Genomic DNA, 15,848 nt, shown 5'->3' on the forward strand with positions numbered 1-15,848 from the left:
GGTATCGTGGGTGCCACCATATGATGCTGCAGGGAGAACGGGGGTTTTGTTGCCCATATAGCCCGGAAGTACTTCCAAGTCACGGGGACGGAAGAACAGAAGTACTTCCGGGCTGAAGAAAAATGTAATTCTCCGTCTGACTCAGAAGTGCTGACAAGTCACGTGAACAGAAGAGGAGAAGCACTTCCGGGTCAAGGACTATATAAAGGACTGGTGGAGACCCAGCAAGGAGCTGGAATTGGGAGGCAGTGTGACTGAGCTGCTGGGAAGAGGAAAGAAATTGTAGTATTGATTATTGATTTATTGTGTATTGTGGCAGTGGTGCTTTGAAGGCACATTTATCAAGGAAAAAAGAAATTAAAATATTTCCTGGTGCTTTTACCTGGTGTCTTGGACATTTGTTTAGTGGGTTTGAGAAGCGACAGTGCCCTCTAGTGTCACAATATATATATAAAAACATGGGACGACAATAGGCACCCACACATATATACATACAGTACATATACATTTCATCATACTTGTGCTTTGAATATTAGTATATGTATTACTTTGTTTAATAATGAGAGTACTTTGGAACATTTTAGAATGGTAGGAACAAATTTGTGTGGCCAATTAAAGTAATCTGCAAGTCTGTGTTGGAGAAAAACCAGAATGCCTTAACACATAAAGAATATGCATACTCTGCACAGAGTCGCTGGGCCCAAATTTCCAATTCATGACATTTCTAACACACATTTTGACTTTGCACAATGTATTGGTTCCAAAAAAATACTGAAGCCAAAAATGGATAATCTTGTATTGTTCACAAAATAAAAAGCAAAATGAATGCTTTCTCCCCATAAAAGTATTGACCAAACTGAACACTGACCGTACTGAACAGTGGTACCTTTATTCTAAATATTGTAACAACTTTAACCAAGTAAAATACAGATACATGAGTTTGGGATTGAAATCACTGGTGAGTGTTGGTGAAATGAGTTATGTAGCACTGAGCATTTTTGACCAACCCACCACTATGGCCCCACATCCAACTATTCCCCACAATTATGGCTGAGGGATACTTTTTTTTTTTTTTTTTTTAATTGCTTCCCAACCAGTCTCTAGTTTCAGTTTTACAGTCCAGAAGTATACTGCTCTTTCCAACTCTTTCTCTCCTCTAATATTTATGTGTGCTACTCCAACACACCACACTATTCTCGCTCATATTCTCACATGCCGTTCTACTCCTGCTGTGCCAAATTTGCAGTCTAGGAAATTCTTATTCTCTCAGTCAATAGTTTTCAGACACCTCCATGACATGCCCTCAGCCTTCATTCACCTTCTGTTCACTTCCTTTTTCTCTGACCACTACAGCTCACTGTGATGCTTCATTTACGTAAACCACCACTACTATAGAAATCACATTGCTCCACAGCTGTCCAGCCACATGGCCCTCTGCATTACCAGCCCGGTCATTACAACATATTTAATATCTTAAATATTTCAACATAAGAATGTTTCAAAGAAAACAGGCAAAATACAGTTGGAGATGGTACTAATTAAAACAGTGTCTGCATTGCATAGACTACATTGCATGGTAACTATATTTAGTTTGATGTTTTCCATCACAATGAGTAGGCTTGAAATAGTTTGTGTTTGTGTCACTACATCAAATAAGTGCAAAAAGCTTTCTTTGTGAAAATGTTGTTAACTCATGAAATAAATTAACCTTAACGTTTTATATATTTACTGTAAATACCATTTCACACCTGTCAAGTTCTAAGCCCCTCGAACACATCAGGATGAGCAAGGGATAAATTTTCTTTACACAGAGAACCATAGACACTTAGAATAAGCTATGACGTAGTGTGGTAGACAGTAGGACTTTAGGGACTTTCAAAACTAGACTTGATGCTTTTTTTAGAAGAATGAAGTGGATAAGACTGGTGAGCTTTTTTGGGCTAAATGGCCTGTTCTCATCTACATTGTTCTAATGCTGCCACACATTATGTTAGCATCTCATCTGCATCTGGGGCCTCATGCATAATGCGTGCATAGAATTCACACTAAAACATGGCATACGGACAAAAGTGGAAATGTGCGGATGCACAAAAAAATTCAGGTGCATAAGCCAACTTCCATGCACTTCTGCATGCTACGTAAATCCTGGTCAGCATGAAAAGCAACGCTCTTGCCCGCGCCTAACACCCCACCCTGACTCCTCCCAGAGTTTCACATATTTTAATATGCAAATCAATATAAATAGCCCTTTCCGTTCAATGTTCAGTTAAAAGACAATGGAAAAAGCACGTGAAAAAAAGAATTTCAGCGAATGCAAAGCTGATGCAAGGAAAAATGAACTATTTGTTGGCTAAAGAAGTGGTATAAATAACAAAAGGAAGTCGACCGAGTGATAGAGTGTGGAAATACTCGAAATTTCAAATTCAGAAAGTCACACAGTGCCCAAAATAAAAAAGGAAGTGGTCAGATATCAAAGTCGCCGTAAAAAGGTGAGTCGTTGCCCACCATCTGAGTTATACGGAAGCATATTAGGGTACAGAGAAATTAAAAAAAAAAACAGTGAAACAGTGAAAAAAAGGTCAAATGTCCACTTCAATCTCATCATTTATTTTGTCATTAGAGTAGAACGTCGTAAACTTAACCTTAAAATCAATGTTTAATTTACTAGAGTTTCTCAGACCACTTCGTAACTAGAGTGGCACATTAAATGCTTCGTTTCTATGTGTTCTTCTATGTACTCTGTGTGTGAAACACTACGTGCTTCTTAAATGGGCTTTCTATAACACCAACAGGACACAGAATATATTAAATTAATGATATTTAAGCTCTGTGATCAATGTAAATACTAAGATGTATACTTGATATCATTTTCATGATGACAGGAATTAAAGCATGTATAAAACATGGGGGCATGGTAGTGCAATGGTAGCGATGAGCTAGAGCCCTGTCCATAGATTGTTCTTGCCTCCTGCAAGATGCTTGCTGCGCTGTACGCGACCCTCAATTAAATAATTTATTGTAGCAGTACAGTCTCTTTCAAATGTACTATCCCCCAATTCCTGTCCTTCCTTTTCTTTCTCCAAGTAACCAATCGCCACACAATCAGCTTTGTAGTAAATGTCAAGCCATCTGTAAGCTTAGAATGCTGATTCTTCAAAACTTTTAAAGAACATTGAAATATCTTTATACAGTATTACGTTTAATTTTTCCATCCATCTGTTCATCCATGGTCACACCAGGCCCAGCAAGCATACAGTGTGAGGCATGGGGTGCCAGTTCATCGCTACCACTGAGCAACCATGCCCCCACATGTTTAATTATTAACAATATACATTATTTAAAATAAGTTACACATTTATCTGTATAATATACATTACATACTTTACTGCATTTCATATTAAAAATGATATCAAGAGCGCCAAGAAGATAGCGCTTGAAAATTTAAATTGACTTAGAAGTGATTCGTCATCATTTGTAAATACAGTGATCCCTCGCTATATCGCGCTTCGCCTTTCGCGGCTTCACTCCATCGCGGATTTTATATGTAAGCATATTTAAATATATATCGCGGATTTTTCGCTGCTCTGCGGGTTTCTGCGGACAATGGGTCTTTTAATTTCTGGTATATGCTTCCTCAGTTGGTTTGCCCAGTTGATTTCATACAAGGGACGCTATTGGCAGATGGCTGAGAAGCTACCCAACTTACTTTCTCTCTCTCTCTCTCTCTTGCGCTGATGTAGGGGGGTGTGAGCAGAGGGGCTGTTCGCACACCTAGACTATAGGGACGTTACTACCTTCTGTGTGCAGCTGCTTCCTGAAGGACATGCTGCACGGTGCTTCGCATACTTAAAAGCTCAAAGGGCACGTATTGATTTTTGACTTTATTTTTCTCTGGCTCTCTCTCTCTTCCTGCTCCTGACGGAGGGGGTGTGAGCTGCCGCCTTCAACAGCTTTGTACCGGCGGTGCTTCGCATACTTAAAAGCCAAACAGTCCTATTGATTTTTTTTTTTGACTGCTTGCTTTGTTCTCTATCTCTGTCCTGACGCGCACTCCTTTGAAAAGGAAGATATGTTTGCATTCTTTTAATTGTGAGACAGAACTGTCATCTCTGTCTTGTCATGGAGCACAGTTTAAACTTTTGAAAAAGAGACAAATGTTTGATTGCAGTGTTTGAATAACGTTCCTGTCTCTCTACAACCTCCTGTGTTTCGGCGCAAATCTGTGACCCAAGCATGACAATATAAAAATAACCATATAAACATATGGTTTCTACTTCGCGGATTTTCTTATTTCGCGGGTGGCTCTGGAACGCAACCCCCGCGATGGAGGAGGGATTACTGTATGCGCTTTCTTCTATTGAATTTAATTGAATTCCTTTATTGTTATTGTATGGTACAATGAGATTCAATATGCAAATTCTCCATAAACTTATTTTCCTATAAAATAGTAAAATAACAGTAATAATAATAATCATAATACGATAAAAAACAATGAAAAATATACAATATGAAAGCATGTACATACAGTATAGTGCAGATAGTGAAATGGTTCATAAAGTGACTCAGGTTGTGCAATATTACGGCAGTGCAAGTTTTCAGTGAGGTAATTATACTTATAAGTACAAACAGTTCTACTGGGAGCACTTGATGGAATGATTGAGTGCGTTTAGAGCTCTTGGGATGAAACTGTTTCTGAACCGTGAGGTCCCTAAAGGAAAGGCTCTAAAGCGTTTGCCATATGGAAGAAGTTCAAATAGACTGTGCGCATGGCTGAGGTAGCGTGTGCTAGATGCTGTATCCCAATAATCCTCTTTCCAATCAGCTGCTGTAGAGCTGTGATTCCATACTCAGATGCAGTGAGTTAAAATACTCTGAGTGGTGCACTGACAGTAACAACATGAAAGCAGCTATGGTATTTGGAATAGTTTGGCCATTCCGTGGGCCATTATACTGTTACAGGTTGATTACAATCAGATGCCTTAAACTAATAAACGATATGCGGTTAATTTCAGTGTATTTGATAAGGCCGCATCAGGGATGTGAATCTAAACGATAAAGGGAAAAACACAGAAACAGTAGCACTGTTTTGGTACTGGGTGACACCAGTTTGCAGAAAACCAAGCCGGAAATGGTTTGAGTTGGTGTGAGAATGTGCATGGCTTTATGCCAAGTTTAGTTTTTACACATCGTGATGTGAGTGTGGAAACAGGCGTACGCACCATTTATATATGAGGCTGTGGGTTTGTTTTTTTAGGCCACAGAGCTTATTTTTCAATAAAGATATCAAAAATCAATTTCAGTAACATTCTTTGAATGTTTGAATAATGCTGGTATAGTGCCATCTTAAAAATCGGGAAGTTTCTTCATATCACTCCAAGGTCTGATTTTGATCAGATTATTTTTCCTTACAGATTGAGGCAAATTACTGTCAATTTATCTTCCTTTACATCTTCTGTAATAATTCTTTACTTTTATTTACTTAGCAGATGTTTTTATCAAAAGTAAATTATAATATAATCAAGTAAACATCAGTCTAGGGGACAGTTTAGGAACAAGTGTTACAGGACAATGTGATGTATGGTTAATATAATGCTTAACAATGAATACTCTGTATAAATTGAGTGTTACTACTGTATTTTGAGAGCAGACCCATAAATAAACAAGAAACATGTTTTAAGAAGAGTGAGTAGTAAAGACTTTTGTTGTCTGAAGTAACGATGTGGACCTGTGAGTTATTAAAAAATGTTTTATGCTACCCAGACAAAGCAATCACAGACAAGATAACAAAACTGATCATCATAAGTGAAGAGCTCAGAACATAATGCAAGGTAGTTATGTTTTTGTAACCAATGAAGTGTAACAGCCAATATCAATCACACAAGAATTCACCAAACATCATACTGCTTGAAACAGGGTACATGTTATGTTGTCTTCAGCAATAATGCATGTCACCTTCTACTGATTATGACACTCTGGAAGCCTTACTTTCCATCTGCACCTTACTTAAATGTGATATTCTACCTTTAAAATGACTATTGTCTCATCCAGAAATTCCATCTATTAGCAACAGCACTACAGGTTTTTGCATCATTTGTATGTTACCCCCATAGAAATTATGGCACAAGCTTAAGAAATGCCCCATCCACTTTTCTACATGTCTTCTGATCTATTGCCTTAAATTTCCACAGTTCAAAAATGAAAACTTGGGACTGTATCCTTGCTCTCTTAGAATATTACAAGTGGGGTTAATTATCCTCTGTTGCTCCATATTCTGGCCCTGGTCTCCTTAGGCATTTGCATTTATTTATTATCTCTCTCATTTTGTAATAACCATTTCAATATTCAGCCTTTTTGTGCATTGCTGGGGTGGGTGTACTGATGGTGGTGAATATTTTTCTGATTCATTAAATATAATTTTTGTTAAAAAATTATGACAGTTTATTAACCTTTTGTTTTAAACAATTTGTATTCAATAAGAAAATTAATCCTAAAAAACAAAATGGGATATGTAATTGTAATCTTACCCTAGCTATATGGTCTGCAAGCTGCAGGCGGCCATCAAGCTCCCTTCGGATCTGTGCTGCTTGTTCATCTGCATTGTCTAACTGAAAAGAGAAAAAAAGTATTATTAGCACAGCTAATATTTATATTTTTTAATAGTATACTAAATTTACAAAACAATGCAAAGAATATATATATCTCAACATCAAATTAATTTTTAATATACAGTGATCCCTCCTCCATCGCGGGGGTTGCGTTCCAGAACCTCCTGCAAAAGGTGAAAATCTGCGAAGTAAAAACCATTTGTTTATATGGTTATTGTTATATTGTCACGCTTGGGTCACAGATTTGCACAGAAACACAGGAGGTTGTAGAGAGACAGGAACTTTATTCAAACACTGCAAACAAACACTTGTCTCTTTTTCAAAAGTTTAAACGTGCTCCATGACAAGACAGAGATGACAGTTCCGTCTCATAATTAAAAGAATGCAAACATATCTCCCTCTTCAAAGGACTGCACGTCAGGAGCAGAGAATGTCAGAGAGAGAGAGAGAGAGTGAGAGAGAAAAGCAAACAATCAAAAATCAATAGGCGTTGTTTGGGCTTTTAAGTATGAATGTCAGAGAGAGAGAGAGAGAGAAAGAAAAGCAAACAATCAAAAACCGATTGGTGTTGTTCGAGCTTTTAAGTATGTAAAGCACCTTGCGGGAAGCATATTGCTTGACAACACAGCCGCAAGTAAGCCCAGCAAGGAAGGGAGCAATGTGAAGGTAGTCTTTCAGCATTTTTAGACGAGTGTCTGTATCCTCTAGGGGTGCGAACAGCCCCCCTGCTCAAACTCCCTCCGTCAGGAGCAGAGAATGTCAGAGCAAGAGAGAGAGAGAGAAAAGCAAACAATCAAAAATCAATAGGTACTGTTTGGGCTTTTAAGTATGCGAAGCACTGTGCGGGAAGCATATCACGCAACAAAGCAGCCACAAGTAAGCCCAGCAAGGAAGGGAGCAATGTGGAGGTAGTCTTTCAGCGTTTTTTGAGGAGCGTCCGTTTCCACTAGAGGTGAGAACAGCCCCCCTGCTCACAATATATTTGAGGAGTTTTATTTAATACATAATACGTGCTCTGATTGGGAAGCTTCTCAGCCATCTGCCAGTAGCGTCCCTTGTATGAAATCAACTGGGCAAACCAACTGAGGAAACATGTACCAGAAATTAAAAGACCCATTGTCCACTGAAACCCATGAACCAGCGAAAAATCCGCGATATATATTTAAATATGCTTACATATAAAATCCGCGATAGAGTGAAGCCGCGAAAGTCGAAGTGCGATATAGCGAGGGATTACTGTAATCACATGTAAAAGTGAAAGGATAGAATTAATAAAATTTTTTGAAGTATATTAAAAATTAGGCAGTAAAAGGGATTCTAGTCATATATCCATTAGCCCAGAAGAAACTTGTAGACCAGGATTATAATTAGGGAGAGAGATATGGGCAGATCTCATTCCAGTAACAAAACACTCAAAGACAGTGGATAGGATGCCAAAACAAACATGGATACAAATGCTTGTAGTGTAATAGAGGGCCACTAAATACTGTGTTTCCCCAAAAATCTTCTTCTGGAATATCATCATAACTCTCCACATTCAAACCCTGAATTCCAGCTTGAATTTCTTGCTACTCTAGCCGCTTTTATGATCCTCCAGGATCGATGTGCGTACTTCGATGTTTGATGAATGGTTCGATGTGGTGAAGCAAACTGCCGACATACAAATTTAGTCATGTTGCTTTTATATTCAAGTGTTGCATATTCCCCAACATAATGACAGGATACATTTTAAAAGTCTCACATACCATCTTCTGTGCGGTCTTTTTTTTTTTTTGCACCTTCACAATAGCAATAGAATAGAATGTATGGTGGTGTATTTGAGCCATAGAGAAAAAAAATGAAGGACATAATGAAAATGTCTATTTTGTGATTAAAGTGGAAATTTTGGCTTTAAACTCAAAATGTCCACTTTGACCTTGTAGTTTATTTTATCATTAAAGTAGACCGTCATAAATGTCATCTTAAAACTGACCCAGTTGTTAATCGCTGGGGCTTCCTCCTGACCTGACAGCAGCGGCAAGCAGCAATAGATCGCCACACAGAACACATTAAATTTATAATATTCCAGTTCTCTGCACATTTAGAATTCTTAGATTTATACTTGATATCACTTTCATGATGAAATGCATTAAAATATGTGTCACATTTTACAGATAAATCATTAACTTTGTTTAAATAATGAATACTGTTAATAGTTACACATGTTGGGGCGGCACAGAGGCAGAGTGGTAGTGCTGCTGTCTTGCAGGGAGTCATGTCCCTTGTGATCCCTGCCTGGAGTTTGCTTGTTTTCCTGGTGGGTTTCCACAGTGTGCTCAGTTTTCCATCCAAAGACATGAAGGTTTGGGGATTTGGTGATGGTAAAATTACGTTAGTGTATGTGTGTGTGTTTTCACTCTGCGATGAGCTGATGCTCTGTCCAAGGATTTTGTTTCTGTCTTGCGCCGATGCTGCTGGAAAAGGCACATCCCCGGATTGATGGATGTAATCATTAAATGTCCTATTCAGAGATATTGTGGCAAGGTGTCCTCAGAATTTAATGGATGTTTTGGGCACACACATCACATCACGTGAAGTATAAACCTGGCCTTAGGCGCCTTACTTTTCAGCTGACGATCTTGACCAGGGTTTATTTTTCGGGTAGGGCTTATATTACAGAGCAGACGGAAAATCATGCTAGGGCTTATTTCCAGAGTATGTCCTATTTTCGGGGAAATACAGTAACATGAGTTCATATGCTTTATATTATAGGAGGGACAGGAGCCCAAACACTATCTAAATGGTATCTTGTCCAAAACTGACCTGGGGCCAAATGTTTATCAAATACAAATTTATATAGAATTCTCACTGAAGATGAAACTAAGCAAACTTTCATGCAAACAAAACAGGCTAAAGTCATAATAATTATAATAATAATAGTAATAATAATGGCTATGCAAAGAAAATAATGTGCACTGAAATTTTGAAAATGGCTCTCACCTAATTATAACAGTTTCAAGCAATTTTAATACTAACAAAAATCAGGCCATTTTATAAGAAAATGTAATTAACACATGAGACTGATGAGGGGTAATATAAATAAATGACACATTATATATTTTATTCCTAGAGTTTACATATATACAGTTGCTTGTATTACTGAAGCCTAAGGGCTTAACTTAAGAACAGCTATGTCAATATCACTAGAGAAGCAATACAAAGACCAAAAAAAAAACCTTCAAAATATTGGAAATTCAACCCCCATGGACAAACATTGGATTTCCATCTGATTTACACAGCCTGGCCTGTTCAATAATATGTTGTTTATGAGTAATAAACTAAAATCATTGCCCTTAAGCGACACAGGCAAAGAAACTGAGTGATGAATGCACTTGCTACACAGGCTGATAAAGAAATTTCAGATTATCCGATCACACACCTACATGCTGTACAGTTAGAGCTATGGCTGTGCCAGCATGCATCTACCAAAGGACAAACAAATATGTGATTTTTCTTCTCCACAACTCAAGTAAAAGAAAGTCTGAAAAACGAAGCATTTTAGGTTGTGATTGTATATCTCTCATAAAGGTTCAGCAGCCAAAATAAATGAGTGCGTGGGTGTTTTTTTATATATTGTATAGTATATATAGTAAAGAATTAAATAAGATATTATTGTAATTTTGCATGTTTAGGCAACAACCTCCCTATATCAACCCCACCACCAGGCTGAGTTTTATGAATCTGAGAATTAGATTATATCATAAAGCTGAAAAAATAATGATTTTCAAATTTTTAATTTTAAAAAAGTCAGTAAGAAGAACATCTGTCATTAGCTTATGAAAATGAGATAATTCACACCTATTTGTTGCTTTTAGTCAGCTGAACCATAGTTTCACCAGGACTTTTTTAAATAATGTTCAATATCATTCAATTAGTTTTAAAGGAGTAAAACTTAAAACTAATGAACTGGAATCTGCAGCCATATGGTTGAGGGAACTATAGCATACAATGACAATAGGCATGGGCGACTTGACATTTAAACTACGCTCTCTGAAACATTTTCTTCAGACCATCAGCAGACTAATGAAATTATCCAAACCAAAAACAAAACTTATCAATAAAGACAAATTCACACCACCGTGGTATCCAGTTTAGTCTATCTCCATACTGGCCAAGTCTTTGTTGTTTGTGCCAAGGTGTCAGATGAAGAAATCTCTCCTATTTGAGGGAATACAGGCTAAATTGTTGCAGATTATTGGCTAACTAGTCATTTAGCCCGTTACAATAACGGGCGCTAGAACAGTAGTGCATAAACATTAGTAGGAACAGTCTATATTAAATGGCAAGGGACTTTGACCTAATTCTTTTTGTTGGTCGTATTTTTCTTTCTTTCAGCCTTTCTTTTTTTGATGTTTACTTGCTGAGCTGACCGTTCTTCGAGGGCTGCCGCTGTGTATTGTGTGTCTTTAATTTTCTGTGACAGTAATACTGTCTTGTACGGCTCTATTCAATAAGGGTGCGTAGATAATTTAGTTCAAATGGCTCTGGAATATGTGAAGAGCAACAGGTGCAGATCTTTATTTACGCGCGCCTTTATTCGCTGCGCCCAATTGAGGTCGTCCTTTTGAGGCTCGCCTTTTTGTGCGCGCCCTTATTGAAGGATGCCTGTGCGCGTCCATATTGAAGGATACCGTCTTGTACGTCCGCTGGCTTGTACGTCCGTAATATACGTCCGTACTATACCTTTCATTTTCTCTGGCGGTAATACAGGCGTGCACGTCAGTAATATGCCTTTAATCTCCTCTGACAGTAATACTGGCTTGTATGTGGCTGTAATATGCGTCACTGTATTGTGTACCTTTAATTTCCTCTCGCAGTAATACTGGTTTGTATTTCCATAAAACGCCTCTAACTTTCTCTGACAGCAATATCGCGCATAGCACCATGCCACGTGCATGCGCACTTCACCAGAAGACACCCACACACGGACACCTGGACGCACATAGGGATTTTATATATATATATATATATATATATATATATATATATATATAGATAAGATGTCTTAATATTTGGGCAGAAATGATTTTGTCTTGTTTTTCTCACCAAAGTGGAGGTATTCCACTCCATTCACTCAGCAACATCACTGATAAATGTGCCACATTAACACATGATGATAATTCAACCCCTCTCAGACTCTGAAAGATGCTGAAAGAGTAGTCTTGCCCAACAGAGTTCATAACACAGGACATTTAGGCATGCACCAAGACCAACTCTTAAAGGGTCAAGCAAGAAATGCCAATCAGCCTAACCTGCATGTTATTGGAACGCAGGAGGGAACCGGAGAACTGAAACAAAACTAAAACAAAAATGAGGGGGAACATCAGTCATAATGGCACCAATAAAATTTCTCCTGTCTGGTTCTAAACAATATTAAAATGCTGCAGCATCTCCCTCTAAACTTTTTACATTAGTCAACACAGACTGTGATTTCATAACATTTTTCTCAATAAATACTACCATCTTTTTAATGAAATATACTGTAGGTCTCAATGTGAAAAAATTCATTTAGCTACAAAAATGTGACACTAAAAACACTCATTGCCCAAGTCCCTCTTTTTCTTGGAAAAGGGCTGTGGTGTGTGAATGTTAGAGAGAAGCAGGCTGAAAGTGTGTAGGAGGTCATACTTTCAGCTTATCCACATATTTTTCAAGAAAAACAGTTGGAGGAAGACTGATGGGCCTAACCCCAACATTTCATGTCATGTCATCATACAATTTAGAGTTCTGTCTATACAAACCCCCTAATCACTACAACTCTTATAATGGCCTAGCACCACTTTCGGTTAAGTTTAGCTTTTATATCAATTCAGATTTTCCTTGGTGAAACTGCAAAATGAAAAATGTACTGGATAACTGAAAAGGACTATTAAGTTAAGATTGTTACTTATTTTATGAAGACAGAAGAGAAGAGCATAATTTTTGTGTGTGTGCTACTAGATTTTAAGACTTATTATTTTCATTACTATGACTTATACTTCATTTAATTTTCAAATACAATTTAGAATTTTCAAAAATTTAAAATTAAAATTAAGAAAATCCAACAATAACTGCCTGCTATTTTCAATATATCCCTTAATTTTCAGAAATCTTAAAATAGACAGGTTTTATTGAAAACTACTAGAAATTGTCATGGAAAGTTATGTACCTGTGATGTTTCAAATTTAATTGATATCTTAAAATAGACAGAAAGCAATTTTCAGGTATCCTGAAGTGCTCCGCAAGATGCGTTACCTTGAGGTTCTCTCTTAGATATCTCTAATTGAGTTTTGTATATTTTAATACTTACTTCAGATCTCTCAAAACTGAACACAAATAACATTTTAGCTATTAATTATTGAATAGTCATTTAAATATTTCAAATAAATATATTTTCAAACTCACTTAGTCCAATTCAGGGGCACTGTGCACAAGGCAGGACATGACCAGGACATCAGTCCAATGCAGGTCTATTTAAAATGCTGTAAATCCCCCCAGTAAGCGATTAAGATCTTTCAAAATGAAATGTAGGTTGTTTTGAGGGTTTGTGAAGTTTACCCTAAATGCTTTAAAATTCACTTCAGATTTATTTTTTAAGCAGCAATAAAGTTTTTTACAAACAAGACAGCATCACGGTAATGTTTTCTTTCAACCCAGATAATGTTGCCATCTTACTTATCAAGCCCCTAAATCAAAAGGAAGAGTTTTAATTATATAAAACAGCAACATTTCTTAATGATACAAAGCAAATTATAATATGAGATAACAGTGCATTTATTAGAATCCGCTTACAACCAGGAATAATTAATGCAAGGTTACCAGGAATGTGTAACACATTATAACTCAAAGGAAGGTTAGGAAAAGTAAAGTGATTATCCTTATTTTGACTATAATTTAAAAGACAGAGAACATACAATTAAGTGTTCCTGCTGTTTCACTAAAGAAGGTTTGGCTTTTCAATTCCATAGGCTAACAAAAACTTCCATTTGTCTCTGAACAAAAAAAGTGTTCCATCATATTCAAGTTTCATTTTAACATTTATTATCCTCTAGAAATACACATTGAGACCTTTAAGCCCATGATAAAGAAATACGTTTTTTTAAAATACATAGTTGCATAAAGAAATGATGCACATAGACCAGTATGCAGATTGATCTATTTTGCCATTTAAAAATTATCTCAGCTTAATAAAAAATAAACTCTGTTTGAGTTAATAACATACTCTTGCTTCAGAACACCTACAGTAGTCCTAGATTGTATTAAGACTAACTCTAGACCTCTTTGACAGCAACAGATATCTTTAAGAATGTCAAGTTATGCCAGATGAACTACAATAGGAATAATTAGGATTCAGCATATTCTTGGGCTACGTCCACACTATCAAAAAAAAAACAAAAAAAAAAAACAATTGCTATCAACACTAGCATTTTCACATTGTTTACAAGTGTATTTACGTCCACACTGAAAGTCAGAAAATGTATAGGTCATAGCTGTTTGCCTGCACTAGACATGTGCGAATCAGGGAACAAATCCTTGAAGGGATTATAACACTGCATATGCATATAAGTAAGCAACACAACAAGCACCCTGGAAAGCAACTCCTCGGTGTGCACCATGTTGGAATATAGTTTTCTTCTTTGAAGGGTGATCAATCATGAAATAAGACATTGTAATGAGCAAGACCCAATCCTAGTTGGCTTTTTCAGAAATATATGTTTTGGAGAGCATTTTCAAAAGTTTTCATTTTAAGGGGAAAGAAAAATAAGCACTGATCTTAGAAGGACAAATTTGGAGCCTTTCGTGTCTGTTTAAAGGCAGCACTGCAATCAATGAAGCTGAGAAAGTTTAATATTAAAAGTCTTGGATGGATGTATCATTAATATACAGTATGTGTTGAACTTTTGGCATCTCTCAAGTGCAGGTGTGAAGTTAGAAAATAAGTATGGAATCAGGCTAGCCACAATCTTTCTCAAATTGAACAGTCTCCATCCTCAACGTTTTTGTTAATTACTAGGATGCCAACATTATTTCTGCAATTCCTATCTTCTAATTCTGCAAGTTTAGTACTTATCATGACAGTCAATTGATTTGGTCTACATTTGAAATTCAAAAATAAAATTCCTTTTTGGTTTGGCTTTAATTTCTTTTATCACTTCAGACTGGGATCCATGCAATCCAGACACCATCATAGATTCCACACAGCAAATGGAAGATTTTTTTTCATATTTGTAATCTGATTAGGACAGCAGAGATTCTAATAATCAGGAGAATTTTAGAGAACCTAGAGAGCTACCTCAGCTCTTGTCTTTCTGCAACCAGAGGTCATGTTGGCTAGTTTTGCAATTTTCATTACACATTAATTTGTGCCATTTTATGGCATTTGCTTACAATGAGTAAAAGTGTTCTGTTGCAGTAAGACAAATGTTTTCAACCTTTCTACAGAGTAAGGATCACATTTATTTCTATAAGGCAATACGATACATAAAACATAATACTGTACCGCATTTGTTTGCCTCCCTCTTTAAGAAAACGAGACAGCCCAGAATAAATTGGTAAACAAACAAATAAATCTTCTTTTTCATGCTGTATATGAACATCTTTCTTATAAGCAGCACAAAAATTCTTTTTTCCCATTCCAGATTTAATTTTGTTGTCATTTCCATCTTCTCTGCAACTACCTGCCTGGAAATGGTATTGAGAATAAAATAACAAATATTGAAAAAAAGAGTTTAAACAAATCCTGGTCATCAGCCAATATGCAGGTGCTTAGTTTCCCCTTTCCATTACAAAGACATGACTGATAGGGTTGTTATGATTAAGGTGTGTAACTCATGTTTGGATGTGTCCTGCAATTGCTGACACAACAGGGTCTAGCTTCTCACAAATGAAGTAGATAAGAATGATTAAAGACTGCATCTCTTTGGCCGCTATTTCAAGTGTCATGGCTGGAATTTCAGGGCCTTGAACATTTTTCTAAAATAATAAATATTAAAACAAGTAAACTTTATGGTTTTATTGGTGTGACATTTTCTGTCAGCCCAACTCTGTATTTCTTTGAAACTGTAAGTTAATATTTCAACAAGATAACAGAAATAAGAAAATCGAAGAAATATTGCTTTCAATGCATAGTATATTATTCAAACAAAAAGTTGTCAGAATACATTAGTTTTACAGATTAGAATGTAAACAAAATGGATTTTGTAACTTATTTAATAAAAAAGTAAA

The 15,848-nt window shown here is 36.6% G+C and overlaps 1 protein-coding gene across 10 annotated transcripts in view; it reads right to left on the reverse strand.

The window, feature by feature from the left end:
* Positions 1-15,848, reverse strand: part of cadps2 (Ca++-dependent secretion activator 2) — an 874,989-nt gene that overhangs the window by 473,988 nt on the left and 385,153 nt on the right. For all 10 annotated transcript variants that reach the window (XM_051929794.1, XM_051929778.1, XM_051929757.1 and 7 more), the window contains exon 4: positions 6,525-6,605. In XM_051929794.1, coding sequence (XP_051785754.1) covers positions 6,525-6,605 — 81 coding nt within the window. The remainder of the gene's footprint in view (positions 1-6,524; positions 6,606-15,848) is intronic.

This window comes from Erpetoichthys calabaricus, chromosome 1, assembly GCF_900747795.2.
Source record: "Erpetoichthys calabaricus chromosome 1, fErpCal1.3, whole genome shotgun sequence".
Lineage (NCBI taxonomy): Eukaryota > Metazoa > Chordata > Cladistia > Polypteriformes > Polypteridae > Erpetoichthys > Erpetoichthys calabaricus.